At 42.3% G+C, this 21,633-nt stretch overlaps 2 protein-coding genes across 3 annotated transcripts in view; both read right to left on the bottom strand.

Annotated features, from left to right (window-relative positions):
* KCNAB1 (potassium voltage-gated channel subfamily A regulatory beta subunit 1) overlaps nucleotides 1–21,633 on the bottom strand; it is a 444,955-nt gene that overhangs the window by 9,126 nt on the left and 414,196 nt on the right. For both annotated transcript variants that reach the window (XM_086391547.1, XM_086391559.1), the window contains exons 9-12: nucleotides 14,938–15,023; nucleotides 14,147–14,267; nucleotides 12,967–13,061; nucleotides 3,559–3,679 (exon numbers count right to left, since the gene is read on the bottom strand). In XM_086391547.1, coding sequence (XP_086247673.1) covers nucleotides 3,559–3,679; nucleotides 12,967–13,061; nucleotides 14,147–14,267; nucleotides 14,938–15,023 — 423 coding nt within the window. The remainder of the gene's footprint in view (nucleotides 1–3,558; nucleotides 3,680–12,966; nucleotides 13,062–14,146; nucleotides 14,268–14,937; nucleotides 15,024–21,633) is intronic.
* LOC147379379 (BAG family molecular chaperone regulator 4-like) lies at nucleotides 9,174–12,799 on the bottom strand. The gene has a single exon (XM_086391573.1). It carries the CDS (start codon nucleotides 10,906–10,908, stop codon nucleotides 10,276–10,278), a length of 633 nt encoding a protein of 210 aa, XP_086247699.1. The 5' UTR covers nucleotides 10,909–12,799; the 3' UTR covers nucleotides 9,174–10,275.

Raw genomic sequence — 21,633 nt, 5'->3', positions numbered from 1 at the left:
TTCTCCCAAAGTCCTTCCCTGAGTCCCAGGCTGGGTTTGGCACTCTTACATGTTACTTCCCTCCTCCCACCTCCACAATGCCCTTCTCAACTGGGCTTCTCAGGTAGCTCAAATGGTAAAGAATACTCCTGCAATGCAGGAGACATGGGTTCGATCCCTGGGTTGGGAAGATCCCCTGGAGAAGGGAATGGCAACCCACTCCAGTATTCTTGCCTGGAGAATTCCGTGGACAGAGGAGACTGGCGGGCTATACAGTCCATAGGGTCACAGAGTCAGATAGAACTGAGTGACTAACACATTTTATCATCACACTGTATTAAAATTATCCATTAATTTCTTGACTTGTCCACCAGAGTGTGAGATGTGTGTTATTTGCAGTTGGATGCTCAGCACCCAGCCCAGCACCTGCACACAGTAGGTGCTTATTAGATGTTGGTTGAGTAAATGGGGGCATGAATAATTGATGGGCATCCCTTAAGACCTCTCCTACCCCATTTGCTCAGGCTGTGCTACCAACTGATGCTGTCAAGCTGTTACCATGCTCAGACGTTTTAAGGCAATCATAAATCCTTCCACATGAGCAAAATAATGTCCGATGAAGGCAACAATCCAAGTGATCCCAGGCTTTTTTTTGGCTGCTTTATTTCCTGCTTTGCACTTAGAACTCTTTTTTGGCGCTTGTGGAAGTTCTGAGCAGGGCACTGGGAAAATTATTGCACATAAACTACTTGATGTCAGCAACAGCTGATTCCCCTGTGGGCGGCCAGGCGTAGGAGAACTCACTGGGCAGTGCTGGCCAACACCAGGGGAAACAGATGATTCTGGATAATCAGCATCTAATCAGGGGTCACCTACAGGCTGATCCAGAGTACCTCTTTATGAACAAGGTGTGTGTGCTGGCTCCTGTGCAGATGGGAAACGTGGGAACCAGCCCACAGTTGGGCTCAAGTAGCTTGTTTTCTCGGAGAAGGCAATGGCACCCCACTCCAGTACTCTTGTCTGGAAAATCCCATGGACAGAGGAGCCTGGTAGGCTGCAGTCCATGGGGTTGCTAAGAGTCAGACACGACTGAGCGACTTCACTTTGACTTTTCACTTTCGTGCATTGGAGGAGGAAATGGCAACCCACTCCAGTGTTCTTGCCTGGAGAATCCCATGGACAGAGGAGCCTGGTGGGCTGCCGTCTATGGGGTCGCATAGAGTCGGACATGACTAAAGCGACTTAGCAGTAGCAGTAGCAGCAGCAGCTTGTTTTCTGCCAGAGGATCTCCCCTTCCCCCATACTTCTACTAGATCAAAAGTAATACGTCTGGAAATAATTTCCCTCTCAGTTTGAGAGTTCTGTGGTTAAAAACAAAACTACTTGTTTACATAGAAAAGAAAAGAAAAAAAATGACAGGCAAGAAAGACACCTGGGGACACGGAGGAAAAGGAAAAAAAAGTATGTTTTAACTTAAACTTGGACTCTGTAAAGAGTCGTGTACATCTGACATTTAGTGAAAGTCTAAATGTTGTAAAGATTTTCTCTTTAGAAAGACAGTATTCTTCTGTCTCTTTCAGAGCTGTATTCAATACTCACTTTCATGTTACCACCTAACAATCATATTTATGGCTATGGTTTAAGAACAGATGTTTTTCTTTGTGCCTCTACCTCTGACCATATATGATGGCTAGGAGTGGACAGAGTTTCAGCACAGGATGTCTGATTCTTTGCAAAACCATCATCATCTTCACTCTCATCTTCACTAGTTACTTACTGAGCCTACTCTGCTTTACATACATAATTTCCTTTTACTCAATACATTTGCAAGATATATACTATTATACCCATTTTGCAGATGATAAAACTGATAGCAAGTTAAATAACTTGCTGATGTCAATAGCTAATACCTTTTACTGCATTCATTAAAGCTCTAGGGATGCTAACTGCTACTGCTAAGTCGCTTCAGTCGTGTCTGACTCTGTGCGACCCCATAGACGGCAGCCCACCAGGCTCCCCCCAGTCCCTGGGATTCTCCAGGCAAGAACACTGGAGTGGGTTGCCATTTCCTTCTCCAATGCATGAAAGTGAAAAGTGAAAGGGAAGTCTCTCAGTAGTGTCCGACTCCTAGCGACCCCATGGACTGCAGCCTACCAGGCTCCTCTATCCATGGGATTTGCCAGGCAAGAGTACTGGAGTGGGTTGCCATTGCCTTATCACATTCAATATAATCTTTGTTTTTTAGAAGAGAGGGTTAAAGCAATAGTCATACATATACTTAGGTAAATGGTATTCCCCTCCTACAGCCTCCTTCCATTTCCATCTTTTTGCGACTACTGCCAACTATGATCTTCCTGCCTTCTAACATCAGAAGGGTCAAGCATTTAACAAATATTCTGTTATTTTATTTGCACAAAACTTATCTTGAGCTTTTTATCTCATTGGTTCACTGTATCTGATTTATCCCAATTCCTGCTATTTCTTACTCCTTGGGAATGTTTTCTAGAATCTGTACCCATTTTATTCTCTTCTCACAGCTACCACATGAATTCTTTTCAGCCTCTTCTCCATTTGTAAAGTGGTGATAACAGTAGGGAAATTCCATTAACGTCTGTGATGGAGGACTAGGTCTAGGACCAGTATATACTTTGTGGGATTGTTCTGACAATTACAGAGAGATGATGATGGGCATAAAGAGCTTATCACAGAGCCTGGCAGATACTCCTCAGCAAGGGAACTGAAAATCTAGCTTTTCTGTTTAATCCCCAGTCTCTCACCACTGGTGGCTATTGAACATCGGAAATGTGTTTAGCCTGAATTGACATGTACTATAGGTACAAAATGCACTCTGGATTTTGTAGGAAAGTGTGTGAAATATTATTAAATAAAAATATAATAAGCTTTTTATATTTATTACAGGTTAAAAATGACAGTATTTTGGCCATATTGGATTAAATGTGGTCCATTTAAAAATTAATTTCATCTATTTCTCTTTTACTTTTTTAACATGGCTCCTGGAAATTTAAAAGTTAAACAAATGATGTACATTGTATTTCTCTGGGACTGTTCTGATGCAATGTGGTCTTCATTTGTCACCAGTGACCATGACCTTTCATTGACTCCACAGTGTCAGAAGAATCATCTTCATGGCCCTCAGAAGTTTTGGGACGCTGCTCCCCTAAGATAGGCTTTCCATGTGGCAGTGGCTTGGCCTCAGTCACAGCCCTGCTCCTCAGCCGCTCACCATCCCTGCCTTAGCTTCAACAGGGAAGGAAACTTGAGCCAGAAGCAGTGGATGTCACCACAGAGTTCAGGGACGCTCACCCTTGACACTGTGAGGACGTGTGCGTTTTCACTGACGTGTTCTTGTTTAAACTGTCTTACAAGGCAAAGGAGAGGAAGTGAGAAGAGTGTTTCAGCATGTGGAACACTCTGAGGAACTCTAAACAAAACCTCATTTTCAATAGAATTAACCGGGAGTGTTTGCTTCAGAGATTGTCTGCCCCTACACCAGGTGGTTTATCATGTGAGAGAGGTGAATCAATAATAGAGAGGGCCTCCGTCCCCCGTGACTCTCACCCACGGCTAGCTGAGGTAGCGTGCATCCCAGACGCTCCGCGATCGGGGAAAGATCTTTCAGCTTGTTTTGCTGTTTTCTCCCTTCTTCACTCACAATTCTTTCCTTCAACCACTGGTAGCACTAGAGATAAGAAGAACATTTCAGTGTTAATGTCTGGAAAGGGTTTGATGCAAAGACTGTTAACTCTATTAAATATAAGAGCCTTGTGGTGAATTCCTGAGTCTTCTTGGCCCTGACCTTTCTGTTTGCAAACAAGGATGCTTATGTCTTCATGCAAAGAAATGTTCCCCGTGGTCTCGCACCTTATTTATTGGTTCAAGACAGATTGATTTTGTCTAAAGCTCACCATTCAAATCCATCGACATGTACAAAAGTTGTTAAAATCCTGACATATAATCAATTATATCCCGTCTGGAAAAGATGGTTCTTATTGTGATAGCCCTTAGAATGTAGGTGGGTGGGAGAGGGGGAAGGTATTTACATTTCACCAAGGGCTGTTATCTTTCTTTTTTTGTGCAGAAAATTGGGTGCCAAGCTTTCTGCTCAAAGGAAGTCATTATGTTACATTCTTGCTGTAGCTGTCTTTCTCCCTCTTGCCTTCAATTTACCCCGTCTCTCCTGTATTCTTTTAATGCGGTTTATCGTAAGCTTTGTCTACTCTTTCTAGAAGATGTGGATAGGTACCAGTACATTTTTAAAGTGGATAAAGACTTTCCCAAATGTGTATTACGTGTTTGTATAATGTTTGAAACTTAAAAAGGCAAGGATGCTTATAAAGGTAAATGGGAAACTAATCTTTAAAACCTATAAGACGAGGCTGACTCTGATGTAGCCTATAAAGTGTGCCTTATTTCCTAAATGTAAGGAAAGAAATCTTTTAGAACTTCTCAATGCCCTATTTTTTAGAAGGTTCTGCTCTTACTATGAAACAAGGAGCAACAGACTCTTATGTAAACTAGCACTGTACAGCAACACCCAAAGGAAAAGAATATTTGTAAGAATGTTAGTCTGTTTTAGTGACAATAATAAGAACCGTCCCCTGTGTGGCAAAGTTGACTTCCTCCACTGTGTGTGTGGTGACACAGTTGCCACCACAGACCTTTTCCGTCTCAAAGGCAGCAGAAAGCTGGGCAGTCATCACCAAATCTCCACCCACGTGATTTCAGTAGGCTGCTGGCTTTCAAGTATTTTTTTCATCATTACAAGACAGTATTTCCAAAGAAAAAGGCAACCACATTGTTTTGTTATGATTTCTGGAATGATTTTGCAGATATGAAAAGAAGGAAGAATAAGCACACCCAGTTTTGTTCTCCTCCTAGATCTCAGGGGCTTATGGTCTGGCTCCTTTTGTTAAGTTTACTTAGCAAAATGGCCAAGAGTTTTCCCAGTCTCAGCTCCAGAGACCTCAGCTTCTTCCAGGAGGAAGCACAGCCTGGGGCATCTCTCTCGAGGTGATGGCTGGTGCCAGCAGTGATGAGGTGGACAGTTAAGGGCAATCAACACTTCCCGGGCAGCATGCTGGGTACATCAGAAAGTCCCTGAACTTACTTTTACAGTCCTCAAGGGGAAAAATATCACCCATCCTCATTTCAATCTATTCACATCTTTCAAGGGACCAGTATGTCTGTTATTGAAATGAAAAAAAAAGCTTGAAAACCAATAGCCAAAACTCTCTTGAGTTATTGCTTTTTACTACTAGGAGAGTTCCTCAGGTTTTAGTATATACCACACACATAAAGAATAATTGACTGACTTATCAATCTTATGAAATTCCAGTTTTTGAAATCTTATTATCTGCAACACATTTTTATTCTTAAGATTGAGTTACAAGTTGGATATGTGTGTTGAGTGTGTGTGCGTGTGTGAATGTAATGTCTGCATTACATACACACTCCATAATGAGAGGAAGATTTCTTCTCTAAATTTCTTTTTTTAATCTTTGGCTGTGCCGGGTCTTCGTTGCCCTGTGCAGGCTTCTCATTGTGGTGGCTTCTCTTATCGCGGAGCACGGGCTCTAGGATGTGGGATGTCAGTAGCTGTGGCATGTGGACTCAGTAATTTCAGCTCCTGGGCTCTGGAGCACAGGTTCGGTAGTTACGGCCCATGGGCTTAGTTGCCAGGTGGCATGTGGGATCTTCCTGGACCAGGGATCGAACCTGGGTCTCCTGCAATGGCGGGCAGATTCTTTGCCACTGAGCCACCATGGAAGCTCTGAGAGGAAGATTTCTAAAAATAACAAATACCAAACATCCATTTATTGAGTACTTTTCTCTCTACCCTCAACATAAATCTTGCTCTAATCACTGGGAAACAGAAGCAGGTTAGGGTTTTGTAAAAGTAGATGCATAGTATTTACACTGCTTTCTGCAAACCAAAGGAAACAAATGTGTTTTGGAAATAAATAGCTTTAACGGTTTTAGAAATGGGAAAATGTTTGCATAGGGAGGAGATGAAGCTTAACTAAAATTTCAATTAAATATGGAAGTGAACCAGTGTTTTTGGTAAGAAGATTGACCATAGGTGTGGTTGTATGCAATAATAAACCCAGCTTGTGGACTGCCATGAATCAAAAGATGAAATTTCATCTTCCACTCCTATTATATTGCTTAATCCTATTCCTCCAGTGACTTATTTACATGCTGATTGTTCTTTCTAACCAAGTGGAAGGCAGGGATGGCTTCTTGTTCGTGTCAGCATCTCCAGTCTTGACACAGTGGTTGACACAGAGGAGGGGCTCAGCCAATATGGTGATGAGGAAAGGATCTGAGAAACCAGGATTCCACACAGTAAAGATAGTTGTCTTCAGTTTTTCAGATTGAATGCAGACACTTCCTCCTTAATGCAGTATGACTCGACTGGCAGCCCCATGTGTATCACATAGGGCTTGTGGATTCCACATAGTTTCATAATTCACCCCTTCTCATGTCTGTCTCTACCAAGTCCCTGAGTTACTCCTTAGGGTTGAGACTGTTTCATTCATCTGTCTCCTCAGTCCTCAGCACAGGGCTCAGCACTGACTAGACACTCAGTAAATATTTGCCAAAGGAACAACTGAATGAGCCTTCTTCTCAATAGATTACTGAGCTATTACTTTTATACATAAGTCACAAAATTCTTTAAAATTTCCTAAAGCCTGTTTCTTTGCCATCTTCTAATGCTGTGGCCATTATCTCTGTGACTGCCATTTTATAGGTAACCGTAACAGGATGGGAATAGTCTGTGAGATACGCCCCAAACACCTCGGTTGGCTGTCAGTTAATCCCAGCCTGGAACTTGGGCAGCAACTGTAAAGTCATGGTCAGAATCAGTCACATTTCATTAGTGGGCCTAATTTAGCATTCAAGATCATTGACTATTTCTAGCTGAACAATTGAAGTCTTTGGCTCAAAAGAGCAGCAAAGTCTTCATTATTGAGGTAAAAATCTCTAGGTAAAATGCTGGTGCTAAAATGTTTCCTTCTGAAATTGTACCATAATGTGGAAATATCCTTAGTTTCTTAATGTGAACACCTGGAGTTCTTGGACTGTCCCTCTCCCCATTCCTTTGCTCCACCTATGTTGGCATGTTTCTTCTTTCCCTTTGACAAAAAGGTATATATTTTTCTGTTTTTTTTTTTTTTTTCTATAATGTATTTTCCTAATAGGGAAGAACTGTCCATAAATCTTATTGCACTTTTCATTTATATTTAAACTTTTTATTTAAAAGCTGCTCACTTGGTCTCTGATAGTTCAGTTGGTAAAGAATCTGCCTGCAATGCAGGAATCCCCAGTTCCATTCCTGGGTTGGGAAGATCCACTGGAGAAGGGACAGGCTACCCACTCCAGTATTCTTGGGCTTCCCTTGTGGCTCAGCTGGTAAAGAATCCGCCTGCAATGCGGGAGACCTGGGTTCGATCCCTGGGTTGGGAAGATCCCCTGGAGAAGGGAAAGGCTACCCACTCCAGTATTCTGGCCTGGAGAATTCCATGGACTATACAGTCCATGGGGTTGCAAAGAGCCGGACACGACTGAGTGACTTTCACTTCACTTCACTTCACCTGGTCTCTTGATCAGACATTGTTGATCCTTGGTTATGGCTTATTGTATTCATTCAGGAAACAACTGTTGAGTACCTATCATGTGCCAGGCTCTGTGGTGAGTTATGTGAGTAAGTTTCAGTTTCTATCCCAAAGGTATTCATGAATCATTGTCTGGTAACTGGAGAAGTGTTTTGTAGTTGGGGTGCCCCCTCAGTGATTTCCTCAGAAGCTATGTTTGCACTGCTTCTTTATGGGAAATACCCCACCATCAGTGCAAGACACGAACGAGGCACAGCACCTTGTCCTTTGGCCCCTGTCATTGGTCTGCTAGCTTGGCATATGACCCAAGCTTGGCCAGTCTTCTCTGTTCCGAAGCTGTTAAAAAAAATTCTCTTTTCTCTCAGGTTATATGCCTTTAAGGATGTAAGCCTGGCAGTCACTAGCATTCTTGTTCCTGGGCTCGTGAGGAAGACCCGTTTGTAGTCGCTGAAATTGACACGTGTGGAGAGAAACAGAGGAGATGGAGAGTCCTGAAAATGGGCAGATTTATGGATAGAGTCACCCCTGAAGCCATCCCACTCCATCTTTCCCAGGGAGTATCTGTCTATGTGCTCCCTTCTTTGATTAAATAAAGTTGAATTGCATTTTGTTGCTTGCAGTCAGAGGATTCTAAGACTGTAAGAAGTGTTTGTGGAATGTTAGAGGAAGGTACCAATAACTGAAGTTTTGCAAAGTAAAGATAGGCTTCACAGAGTGAAGACAACCAAGCTTTGTCTTTAGAGATGGCTTTCCACAGCCAGAGAAAAAGAAGGGCGTTTCTGGGAGGCAAAAACAAGTACAGTGCATTTGGGTGAAAAAATGAACTAATATGATTTGGGGAGAGAGAAGAATGGAAAAATAGGCTCAATTAAGATCCCAAGAGTATTTCCTTGAACACTCTTCTGTGGGTTTTTAGGTTATGTCATATAATCAATATTGGGAAGTCATTAAGGATTTAGGGTAGGGTTATGAGATAGTCAGATTAATCTTTTAGAAAGATATTTGGTCACATAATTAATATGGATAGTAGATAACTGGTGGGCAGTTGAAAAAGAGGGGTGAATCAGAGTCTAGATGGGAGGTTATTGTGGCAAACCAGGAAAGAAATGATGATGATCTAAACAAGGGCGGTGCAAGGGAAGGACCACTGAGGTCAGGATGTGGACTGGAGGAGTTGGTGTCCTGCTGGATAAGACTTAGGGAGGAGGAGAGGTAGACTGAGATAAGCCTTGGCTTCAGGCTGGGGTGACCAAGGGACGGGTGGAGGCACTGTTAACTGAGGATTCTGGGCAGGTTTTGGGGAGTGTGGATAGATTCCATTAGGCATGTCAGATGCCCGTAGGATAGCCATGTGGAGGTGTCTAATAGACACGAAGAAGTAGTGGTGTTCAGCTCAGCAGTGAAGTCAGTGCCGATGACACTGATTTAGAAGTCTTTGTAACAGTGGTGGGCCACATGCAGTCTCCCAGAAAGCCACATGGGTAGTATTACTTTCTAAAAGATAGGATAAATAAACTGAGTATTAAATACCTAACAGTTCAGTGTTTACAACTGAAATAAAATATTAGCATCTTTACTTTATTGGTGTAACTTAAAATAGCCATTGTGAAATACCAACCATTCTATTTTGGGGGAAGGTCAAAGTTGCCATTTTATTTATCTATTTGCCTAGCTTTTTTTTTTTTTTTTTTAAGATAATCATACTATATTTGTGAACTGCAAATAACAAAACAAAACAGAGGTCCAAGGGGGCTAAAGTCCAAGCTGTAATTTACACACAAAGTGTATGGTGAAAGCAGTTACAATGTATAAAAATGTGACAAGTTATCCAGATGTTTTAAAAAAACAGAGCCTGTCCAAAGAACATCCAGTCTTATTCTGTAGGTTTCTGAGGAGCCTGTTAGATAAGGTGAATTCCCCTCCTGCTGATAAGAAGCAGCTTGCCAAGGACACCCATATATTTCTTACGGGGAGAATCTACTTGGGATTACCAATAACCCAAGAGCTCCCTATTACATTCACTGGTCTGAAAACAACTCATAACCCAACTGTTCTTCCAAGTCCTTTACCAGTTTTTCAAGCTTTCTATCAAAGGAAAGTTGGAATATATTGCTTCTTGTCATCAACAGGCATTTCAAAAGGAGGGTAATTAACCAAAATCAAGAGTTCTTTGGTTGAGTTAGTAACAGGCTTCTCCTTTGTTCTAAATCCCTTCATAATCCCTTTCCCCACCAATTTTTCCAGTATGGCCTGGATTTTACAAACCACCTCTTTCCTGGCCTGCTGGACGGAGTCCTGGCCCCCAGTTTCAACTGAATCCAGTTCCAGAAGTTCCTTGATTAGCATCTCTTCCAGAAGCCAGTAGGCTTTGTCTGTCTTTTTTCCTATGAACTCTTCTACTTGCTCAAGATACTGGACCTTCTCCAGCACATGTATGATTTTTTTAATGCTTGGGGGAGTCCCTTCATCTGAAGATAAACACTCTTCAGCAAGATGATTACCCTCGTCTTGAGTGCAGGGATGTTCGTAGGTGGCATTACCGTACAGATGAGGCTCAGCACTATACTGGACCTGGGAATCCAAAAGCTCCGCACTGTCATTGTTCACTGATCCCGAGGACTGCCGTACTGATGGACACTGCAAGGAAAGTTGTGCTGGCTCATGTCTTGATCTGGTTCGCTGTAGGTGTAGGAGGAGTCCTTAGGCTGTGGGGGTGGCGGTCCTGCTGGGGGTACATCCAACGGGAGACTGGGGTTGGGCTGTTGCCAGGTGAACGGTAAGTGCTTGGAACCTCTGTGGAGTAATTGGTCTGCGCATACCCAGGTGTGTAATAGGCCCCAGGGTATGAGGCAGTATTTGTCCCGGGGCCAGTGGGATATGGTGGGCCATATCCCCTATTTGTATAAGAATTCAAACTGGCTTTGCATTTCCGATCTTCCAGGGAATGTACTTGGGTGAGGAGCCGGAGGTCGGGCAGCAGCATTCCAATAGTTAGAATTGTAACTAGGATATGGTGGCTACTCCTGGTGGCCTCCGCCAGCACGACCAGGCTCTGACCAGGCGCCTCCAGACGCTTAGTAGCCATTGCCTCCTCCGCCTTCCCCCGGCCAGGTGGTCTCCGCCGGGCCGCCCCCGCGCCCCCGCCAGGAAATGGGAGGCTGGGGAGGCTCGGGGCACGGGGAGTAGATGGGCGGAAGCGGAGGCACCGGCACATCTCCACCCCCAGGCCGTAGTAGCGGCCATAAGATGGGCCATCACTGGGGCCGTAGCCCGAGTGCCTCAAGGCCAACATAATCCATTTTTTAAAAAAATGTTTTTACTATTACAATTCTCGCTCACTCTTAAGGTTGAGAGAGAGAGAGAGATACACACACACATAACATGATTATTAGTGGCATTAATTTTTGCTTTACTCAAGTGGCTTTTCTAAGTGTACATATATTAGTCAAGAAAGCACTTAGGCTGATGAATTAAGACGTGTGCTTTGGGACTGGCTTCCTTTTACCTTTGGAGACTCTTTAATGCTTATTGTTAAGGATGCTTCAAAAAATGCTGAAAAGTCAACAACAAGAAATATTTTTTGAGTTGCTTTTGGGCTTAGCTACCTTCAAATATTCTGCATCTCCCCCCCCCCCCCCCCCTTTAGTTAGTGCATTTTAAGCAGGTTTTCAGCTATTTGTAGCCTTTTCTCAAACAGTGATGGAGATCAGTCAATCATATACTCCAAATACAGCGCTGCTACTTCTTCCTCATTTAAAAACATTAATTTGAAGGGAAACAAAAATGCCTTTAGGGAGAAGAACTGAGAGTCAGGAGACCTGGGTTCTACTGCTAACTTTATTATGAGTTTATGCCCTTGGATTGTTATCTAATATCTTTGTTCTCAGTTTCTGCATCTGGAAAAGGTTTACCCTCTTATAAGGATAGTCTGAGAACAAACACCCCACGTATATGGAAACACTTTGAGTTTTTCAGAAAGTCTCTGAAAGAATGTAAGAAACTTAACATCCTTAGCTACAACTGACTAAAAGCCATTTGTATCCATTTATCTTTGTGAGGATAAAAGGAGGTAAAAAACAAACACACGCTTATCCCAGTGCTTGGCAAGCAGTAGGTGCTCAGCTAAAATCACAATTCCAGTGCTTTTCTTGCCATCCTCCTTTTATCCCTTCTTTCCTAAAATGCTTTTAGTTTTCCTTTGCTAACTTATTTAAAACTTTGACTTTTTCAGACACAAGACCATATTTAATATTTTAGGATAATCAGTGTAATAATACAAAGCTAGAAGCAGGACCATGTCACCATGTTTTAGGAAATATGTATATTATCTTAGAGAACAAACACACTAAGAGGTCAACTGTTAGAGCAGAAAGAAAAGTGATAGACCTAGAGTCTGGAGAAGGTCCTGACGGGAAGCACACAGTGGTTCCAGCCACACTGATTAAAGTGTTGGTAGTTCAGGCTTAACTTGAGCTGTCCTTGTGCTGACTTTGTGCTGATGGAAGCAAGAGGCTGTGTCAGACTTCTGCTTCCTTTTGGGGGCGTTTGGCAAGTGTGAATTTTAAAAATGCCAATATTCCCTCTCCCTTGACATTACAGAGTAATTTGTGATTCTAATGTTATTACACATTCTCTCAAGTTTTTAAAAACAGACATGTTGTTATTAACAAGGAGAGATGTTTGGAGTACTCTCCAATAAATTAATCATCAAGATGTTCTGAATGGAGGTTAATTTTATGTTAGTGATCTTGAATATCTTTACTCTTCAGAGAAGAATTCAAGCGGCAAGACTCAGCAACTGGAGTTGATTTCTGCAAATGCCAGCCCTGAGCCTCAGTGACAGATGCTTGGCTCTGTATCTGCCCCAAACCTTCCCTCCTTAACCCCCACCTTCACATATTAAGAAGTGTCAACCAACCTCAAACCTACTCAGTACAACCAGTTTGCCCTATATGGATTAAACCTCCATGCCTTAAATTTTGTTAAGAAAAGTAAAATGAGATCCTCTTATATAGAAGATGGATTTTACATTTCCGTCTGTGTCAAAGGAGGAATGAAATGCCTTCTTTAATATAAGAATAAATAAATGTAGGAAATTGAGTCCTACGAATCCAACCAGGTCACTGGGCATCTCTCCCGGTCCGCAGAGGAGGGGAGCTTTCTGCATTGAAGCCTGACCAGAAGCAGGGCCCTCCAGAGGGCTGGGGGACTGCCAGGGGACGCCTGCCAGGCTGAGGCCACACTTGGCCTGAGCCAGGAAGCCTCAGGCTGCTGCTGGGCTCTTCTGTTCAGTTTCCTTTTCTCCCTCGTTCCCATGCCCAGACTCTTTCCTAGAGGTGGAGGAAAATACCTTCAGCGAAGCCCTAGAACTTTCAGGCACCCCGTTTCCATATTTTCCTGAGATGATTCCACAAGCCAGTGGAGACCATGTCATTGCTCCAACTCCTATAGAAGAAAAGAAACCTTAAAAAGTTACTTCTGCAAACTGGGATCAAAAGTGAGTGGGTATTCAGAAAGGACCTGGTTAGTTATGGGGAAAAGCTGGCCAGATATATATGAGTTAATATCAGCATAAATCATTCCATTAAAGTTTAGGCATTTACAAACTGTGTGCTTCATTTTTATTAATATAAGCCCATCAACTGTGCACTGTTGGTGATGGGGAGGAGGGCATACAATCAAGCCTGAAAATGTGGCTTATCCAGAGTTTCCTGATGCCCCAAATTTACATTTCTTTTTACACTCAGCGATAAGCACTTTTGCTTGCACAAAAATGCAGTGCTTCGCTTGTTCACGCAGTGCCTCAACAGTGCCTGGTCGGAGGAGGAGCACCGTGCCCGGTGCACAGAGAACACAGTGAGCACATGGTGATAGCCGTAACAACCACTGTTCTGTTGTCGGACTTTTCTTATCCTTGTTTTCTTACCCAGCACTTTCCCCACTCACGTAAACCCCCATTTCTTACAAAAAAGTTTCTCTGGAACCTGTTTCGATAAATATGCCTGAAAATGTGGCTTAAGTTTTCTGATATCCGAAATTCTTGTGTACATGTTGTATATATATATTTTCCCTCTCTTTGGCATCATGTGTACCTACACAAACATGTGTCCCTGGCTTGTCTGCCATTCTTGAATTCCCCTTCTGACTCAGTTCCAGGCAGAGTAGGAGATACAGATGTATAAATCCATCATTTTTGGGAAACCCACTCAGAGATGCATTCTTGGCTAAAGCAACTACCCTATGAAAAACAGGTTTATTCATTATTTCTTCCTTTCATTCTACATGCATTTTTTTGAACACCTACTGAGAACAGCTTGTCTGCCAGCTCTGCTTGGCTTTCATGAGTGATACTCCAGAGATTGCATACAAGTCCTTTTGATTTCTTCTAGTTTCTGGAATGCATAGTGCTGACAATCCCTACATTAATTAGGAACATTTAGGAAAGCATTTCAGTCACACCTTTTTTTTTTTTTTCTGGATCCCTGATCCTCTTATTAAAGATAATGAGTCAATTTGATTGTGAAGATTACCTATTTTATGGTAGAGCTCTGGTAGCTGAACCTCTACTTTCTCTCTCTGGAAAAGGTGGTATTCAGCTTGTTCACAGACTGGTGGGATCATGTTGAATTGTCTTGCTACAGAGTAGGCTTCCTAAGGTGAAATACAATTGCAACTGAATTTATTTCTGATGAGAAATAAGTCTGTATGCATGAAAAAAATTCATTTTAGTGAAATCAGTACAAACCAAGAAAATCTAGATTGTCAAATAATAAGCAAAGTTATGACCATCAATTTCACTAAGAAATACCAAATCAGGAAATTATTTTTTGGGAGGTTTTGGAATGAGTAAAGTCCAGGGAAAATTAGTCAAAGTGTGAATTAAGAACTATTACAAAGAAAACATAGTTTGACTATTTCTAGGTTCCTAAAGAAATAAAACTTAACTAATATATAATATAAAAATGATCTATAATTAGCATGTTATGAACAGTACCATTATTTAATACGTCAAAAAAAAAAAAAAACCTGGAATATTGTGTCATATGTCTCATTAGCTGAGAATTGTACTCTCTTACTACCAAACTACTACCAAAGAACATGCTAAAACACGATTCCTGTTAGAGACCTGCACCCTCCATGTTGTATTCTGAGCTGATAAGATCCACCGCCCGCCCCCATATCCAATGATGAAATTGATCATAGAATTCTGGTGCCATTGTGATTGTGAAGAAAGTTTGCAAAAGGTCTTACAACTTATACATGATGTCTGACAAATAAAAATAGGTACTCAATGGTCATTTAAAAATGGAAATGGAATTACCATGATCTCCATGGCACTCCAGCGAGAAGTTCCCCAGTACATGGCCATTCCTTGGTTTATCACATGTGTCATGGCACGAACAATTTCTATGGAAAGCCAAAGAGATAGCATTACATATATTTTTCAAAGTTATATAGTATTTTTTTTCTTTTCCTGCCCAAAGCTTAGATGTTTAATGCAATTATTTGTTGGATTAGTATAATTACCTTGACACTGGTGATAGCATAATAGTCTAACGTAAAATATTGATGGTTTGGAGGTGGATGGTACTTTTTGGGTAAATTGACTTTCCATTTTCAGTTTGCAGCAACAATATGAAATGATATTAAAAAAAGAGTGACCACCTTAAGTTCTTCCTTTACTTTTATTGCTTCAGTGTTCCTGGCCAGATAAAAGAATACATGATTCACCTCTTTCAGAACCTGGGTACCTTGCTCACTAAAGTGAGAAGTAAGAGAAAGCATTTGTTTTGACTTTGTAGAATGGAAGGTCATTGAGGATAGAAGTCCTGCCTTTGTATGTTGGATTTACAGAGCTAAGCCTCACGCAGGGTTGTTTAATAGAGATGACTCAATAACAATGTGTTTAGCAGAAAGATAAACATACTAAATGCTGAACAAACAGCTGAAGCCCCAACGGCTCCCAGCCCACACTGGCACACCCTGTCCTTGACTACTTTGGACCAAACTTCATTCTAAGACACCCATGTCATGCATTTCACCTGGACCTCCATGTGGCCCCACCCTGTTTGCTCATCAGCCTCTTTCAGCTTGACATCACATTTCCTAAACAGGAAAATGAATCTCTTCCCAGAGGGGTGGAGTTGAGCTAATCCTCTTGGAACCAGCCAATATTTTACAGAACCAGAGAGCATGGAGAGCCTCAAGTTAAATTGAGTGAAAAGTCACAGACATGGTTGGGTTTCTTCTACAAACCAGGTCAGCCAAACACCCAGGATGCCAGGTCATTTCACATTTTCAAGGGGTTGCAGGTCATGGGCTTTTCTTACCCTGCTGATAATACCTGGTAGGTTACATGTCCTTCAGCAGAATCAAATCCTTGTCTCAAACTTTAATTGAGTATTTGTGTTATTTTATTTCTCACCAGCAAGCACTGTCTTAATTGATCAGGGACAGGATTTGGAATGAGACAGTGAGGGTTAGGGTCCTAGCTTCCTTGCTTGTTTGACTTACATAAAGCATTTTAAATTGCCCTTGGTCTTTGTTTGGAAGATGGGAATGTTTTACTCACCAGAGTCTACCCAACAGAGGTAGAATTCGGCATGTAAAGAAAATATTTTTCCTTCTTGGAGAAAGACTCCTAAATATCAATTTATTACTCAACAACCAAATCTATGAAGATAGTTCTTCCTTTACAGAGCAAACGAGACACAAAAAGTTACATGAAACATTTTTCTTGTCTTTAAATAGAAATGAATACGTGTGCTAACATTTCTGGAAATTCAAAGCCATTCCTTAAATATCTGCCCCTAAGTATTCTCTCTTTGGAACTCTCCATCGTTGTACTACTTCCCTTTCCTTTCACATCCCGTTTCATTCAGAGCTGAGATATTCATTCAACCAACAGGATTTATGAGGAGTCTGCTGTACTGGGTGCTGGAGATATTGTGGCGAATCAAACTTGTTGGTAAACACTAACAGGTTAATAGGGAATAAATGAACCCAAGATGCTCCCCTGTCTCTATTCCATAATCAAGTAAGATGAGCACAGGACGTGGTCCAGTGGCTTGGCCATGTGGGAGTCACCAAGGTCTTGACAACAGCAGGTAGGGTGCAGTGGAGGTTGTGACGCTTCCCATTCCTTCATTCCCTTATTTCCTGTAATGTACTAACAGCCTAATATTTGCCAGGCACTAGGTTCATCTGTGAGTAAGATAGATACAAAGCTCCTGGACTCAGGGAGTTTAGGGTTACCACAAAATGTAATGTGTTATGAAGAAAGCAAATAGGGGGCTGAGATCAGGAATGAGAAGGAAGACATATATAGTTGGTCAAGGAAGAAGTAATGTCTAGGCATACAAAATAAAAAGGCACCAGTCAGGTGAAAAACAAGGGAAGAACATTCTAGGCAGCATGTGACAAGGCCCTGGGGCCGGACAGAGCTTGGTGAACCCACAATCTGTAAGCCATGGTGGAGGAAGCTGAGTCAGGAAGGAAGGCAGGGCTACACGATGAAGCTGGCAGAGGGCAAACAGTGTTTGTTATTCAGGGCTTGATGGGAAGTCACTAATATTTCTAAGTAAGGGAATGATGATGCAGTATATATTTCAGAACACCATCTGACCATGCTGTGAGGCGAGGGCTGGAGGAAGCAGGAAGATCATTAGGAGGTTTACTGTAGCATTCCTGGAAGGAGATAAGGGGCTTGAAATCAGGAGGTGGTAGCAAAGACAGACATGAACGGATCAAAATCTGTTTTGTGGATAGAATCCCCAAGGACTGTATGTGGCAAGTGAGGAAAAGGAGGAATCAAGGAAGCTTGAGGGAGGAACAGGTTTGGAAGGAAGAGTCAGGGTCCTTCATCAGTTCAGTTCAGTTCAGTTCAGTCGCTCAGTCGTGTCCTACTCTTTGCGACCCCATGAATCGCAGCACACCAGACCTCCCTGTCCATCACCAACTCCTGGAGTTTACCCAAACTCATATCCATCGAATCAGTGATGCCATCCAGTCATCTAGGACATGCCAAAAATAGAGATGCCTGTGAGAGACAGAGGGGTGATGTCAAGTAGAGATAACTGGATAATGATATGTGAGCAACCTGGGCTGAAGGTGAGCTATTTGTTCATCAACAGTCTATTAATTGTATTTAAATCCATGAGTGAATGAGACTATGTAAGGGAAGTCTGCCCAGAGAAAACAAAAGAGTTTCGAAGAGCCAAAGCAGGAGTTGGGAAGAGTACACTGTGGGGTTCTGGGTCATTGGCAGCCAGAGGAGTAGGAAGGAAGCCAGAGTGGGGACGTTTGGAATCAAGAATGGAGAGGGCTTGCAGGAGGACCTGTGCCCAAAGATTGGAACATGTGAGCATTTGAATCAGAAAGGCCAGAACGCTGGAGGTCAACGAAGAGCCTGGAAAGAGTGTTGTCAGTGTCCTTGGTGCGTTTGGACCAAGGCCAGGCTGGAGCTGACTGAAGACTGGGCATGAGGAAGGAAAGGTATTAGAGACAACCTGGGTGGACTCAAGTTAGGAAATGAATGGAGCAGAGAAAGAGGGCAGCAGCTAAAGTGGGTATTTAGGATAAAGGAGATTTTTATTTTAAAACCGAAAGATGCAAGAGAAAGCCTATATGCCATTGAGAGTAATCTAGATAGAGGATTTAACTGAGGATGTGGGCTAGGAGATTGGGGAGAATGGAGAGGGAGAGACTGGACAGAGTGAGACGGAGGACAAAACCCCTGCAGTGGGAAGGATGCTGCTTCAAGCAAGATGGCACGACCCTGGGAGGTTTGGAGAAGTCATCATAGGAAGACAGGGGAGACCCTGTTTGATGAATGGTGGTGCTGGTGGTAAAGAAGCTGCCTGTCAATGCAGGAAATGTAAGAGACATGGGTTTGATCTCTGGATCACGAACAGCCTCTGAAGGAGGGCATGGCAACCCACTCCAGTATTCTTGCCTGGAGAATCTCATGGACAGAGGAGCCTGGCAGGCTACAGTCCATAGTGTTGCAAAGAGCTGGACACGACCGAGCTTAAGCACAGTACAGCATAGCACACAATAAACTCTCAATCAAGTGAAAACGAGGTACAAAGTGAGGAAAAGGCGAGAAAGAACAATTCTGAGTGTGGAAGAGCCTATGCAAGATGCCCCCATGCCCCAGGCACTTTAGTTGAGGGCGATTTCTTTGCTCCCCGATAAGTCTGGCTGCTGACTCTGCAGAGAAGGGCTGGTGGAATGCAGAGGACTCTGGGAGGAGGAGGCTGCTGCACAGAATCCAGGGAGGAATGCAGAGAATGGAGAGCCAGCAGATGGAGATCCATGTGGCCACAAAGTAAAATTTAGTTTAATGCATATTAAATTTGTTCAATTTTTTTTAAAGTTAGAGAAAAATCCCCCAAGTTATTTAGCTCTCTAACAGGAAGTCACTGTACTGATAGCTGAGGTGGGTTTTTAACACGATTCTACTAAAGGACACTAGAGGGCAGCATTGTTAAGAAAAAAAAAAATCAATGGGTGTCTAAAAGCTTTTACTTGACAACCAGGGAAATGCATTTTTAAAGCATCCCAGTCAGAGCATCAATTCTGAGTGGGGAAAATGACGTTAGGAAGCTCATCTAGTGCATTGCTTCCACCCGCCTCTGGGAAAGGACATGCAGACAGACAAACTGATTCAATCTGGCAGTTCAGGACTGAATGTGGCTCCCTCTGCCCTGACTCCCCGCTTTTCCAGGAAGCTTCAGCACGAGTGGCTCTCACACGAAAGGACCTGGGGAGCTTGGAAAACGACACTACCCGGGCTCCACAGAAGGTCTATTATATCAGAATCTCTGGGGGTGAAGCCAGGCATCGAGATTTTAAAAACTCAACCCAGGTGATTGCATGTGCAGCCTGGGTTTAGGGTCGCTGTGCTTGTCTACCCTGCTAGTGCTAAAGGGTGGCGCCTGGACCACTAGCAGCAGCCCCTGGGAACCTGTTAGAAATGCAGGTCCTAGGGCCTCACCCCAGATGCTGTGCTGTGCTGTGCTGTGTGCTTAGTCGCTCAGTCGTGTCCGACTCTTAGCGACCCCATGGAATGCAGCCTACCAGGCTCGTCCGTTCATGGGATTTTCCAGGCAAGAGTACTGGAGTGGGTTGCCATTGCCTTCTCCGGCTTTCCATGTTGAAACCATCATTATTATTTAGCCCACAGTACACAGACAGCTCTCTCTCTCTTATTTCCTGGATCCTTGGCACAGAACTGACTATGAAAGCTACAGGTCGAGTTTGTTTCCCTGAATATCCCATTCTCCATCTGTGAAGTGAGGATGTATTGATCCTGTGGAATTCTTCCAAAACTTGACATGAGATAATGTATGTAGACCAACTGGTGGGTGACTCTAAAAGAATAACACAAACTGAGTAACAGGTAAGCAGGATGTGGTCCTGGTTGTTTCTTCTCAAATAAGCTCAGATTTTAACATTTTATTTTTTTTTTAAAGTTGTTATTCTTCATTCAGTAACATAGGTCGTCTCTGTTTAAAAATACATATTTTATGTGAAATGACTAAGTGAAACTACTTATTTTGAGTGAAAGAAATTTGCTGATAAATATATTTACTTTTCTAATTGGCTCCCATGACTGAGTGAAACATGCAGAAAATAGCTGTTCACGTTAAACCTTTTTCATGTGAAAATTTCCCTAGAACTTTGAAAGTTGTATGCAAGTTGTTATACTGCATAAACAATAAACTGTAGGGACTAAAGATACAAATAGGCACAAATTAGTTTTTTGATCAAATAAAATGTACTAAATCTGGCCATACAGACACATAATGATAAAAACAATAGAAACCTTAGAGATAATTCAGGGCAGCTTCTTCTTACTCTAGATGAGGAAACAGGCTAGGAGTTCATTGTTTTAAGGCATAATTGAAAGCTTAAATGTTATTAACAATTATAAATAGTTCAGTTATGCTTACAAAATGCTGAGAGTAAATACACAAAATAATAATTGTAACATATAGAGGAACTATATGTAACTTTATTATTTCCAAGTCACCTGTAAATGTGTTATCATACTTTAATGATTTAAAAAATAGAAAAGAAGAGTCCCTAATAAGCAAAGCACCACTTTAAAATACTAACATGCTATAGGTTAATTCACAAATATTAGGTTTAACCAAACACAATTTCCATTTTTAGAGGCCAAAAATGGTTGCATTCTTTCAAGGGGAGTGGACTGCAGTGGAGGCTGGGGCACTGGTAGAATGTAGGGGCTTGGTTTCATCAGAGGAGAAAAAATAGTTTTTACTCCAGACTAGCTGTTTGTTTGTTGTTTATCTAACTTCAGTTGTTTATTTACTTAACTTCAAAAGCTTGTGGTGGTGGCTTATATTCATGGTCTGTGACTTAGAGGTTTCCTCCTGGATCTCTGTCAGTCATTTACCATCTTGGCTATGGAGAAACCTCTCCCAGTGCTCAGCTGAGCATCAGCACATAGAGGACCATCTTTCATCACTGGAATGGAAACCTGTATTCATAAATGGAGTGATGCCATGTTTAGCCTTAAAGGTTTGCCTACTGTCTGAGGACAGGCCTGGCTCCATCTGCCTTCCAGAGCACACAGGAGACTCTGGGTTCTGGGTTTTGTCTCATCACTGTCACGAAGTTGGACATGTTCTCCAACCTTGCTGAATCTCAGTTTCTTCAACACAAATGACCAGACTGATATTAACTGAGCATATAATAACTTATATTAACTTATGTCCTTATAATAACTGTTTAGGTGGGTAATGTTTTCATCTTTATTTTATTGATGACAAATCTGAGACTCAGAAAGGTAATTGCTTGTGCAGGTTCTCAGTAGGTAGTATGTAAGGCCACTTTTAGCTTTAAAGTTCTGTGATTAGTTATCCTGCAAGGCTTTGTGCATAGTACATTGTGGGAGAAGGTAGGCTGGGGACAAAAAAATACCAGGGCATTCACTTAATTGACTGCCTTGTATGCTTGTGAATGTGTGATGCCTTGTATGTGGGTCTGT

This window comes from Bos grunniens, chromosome 1, assembly GCF_055505025.1.
Source record: "Bos grunniens cultivar Pamir isolate PY7600 chromosome 1, Bosgru_T2T1.0, whole genome shotgun sequence".
Classification (NCBI taxonomy): domain Eukaryota; kingdom Metazoa; phylum Chordata; class Mammalia; order Artiodactyla; family Bovidae; genus Bos; species Bos grunniens.
The sequence above is the reverse complement of the archived record's forward strand: the minus strand, read 5'-3'. Positions and strand labels throughout refer to the sequence as shown.

What these genes read in the sequence shown, in the direction of transcription:
- LOC147379379 (XM_086391573.1), bottom strand. Translation starts at nt 10,908, where the DNA reads ATGTTGGCCTTGAGGCACTCGGGCTACGGCCCCAGTGATGGCCCATCT.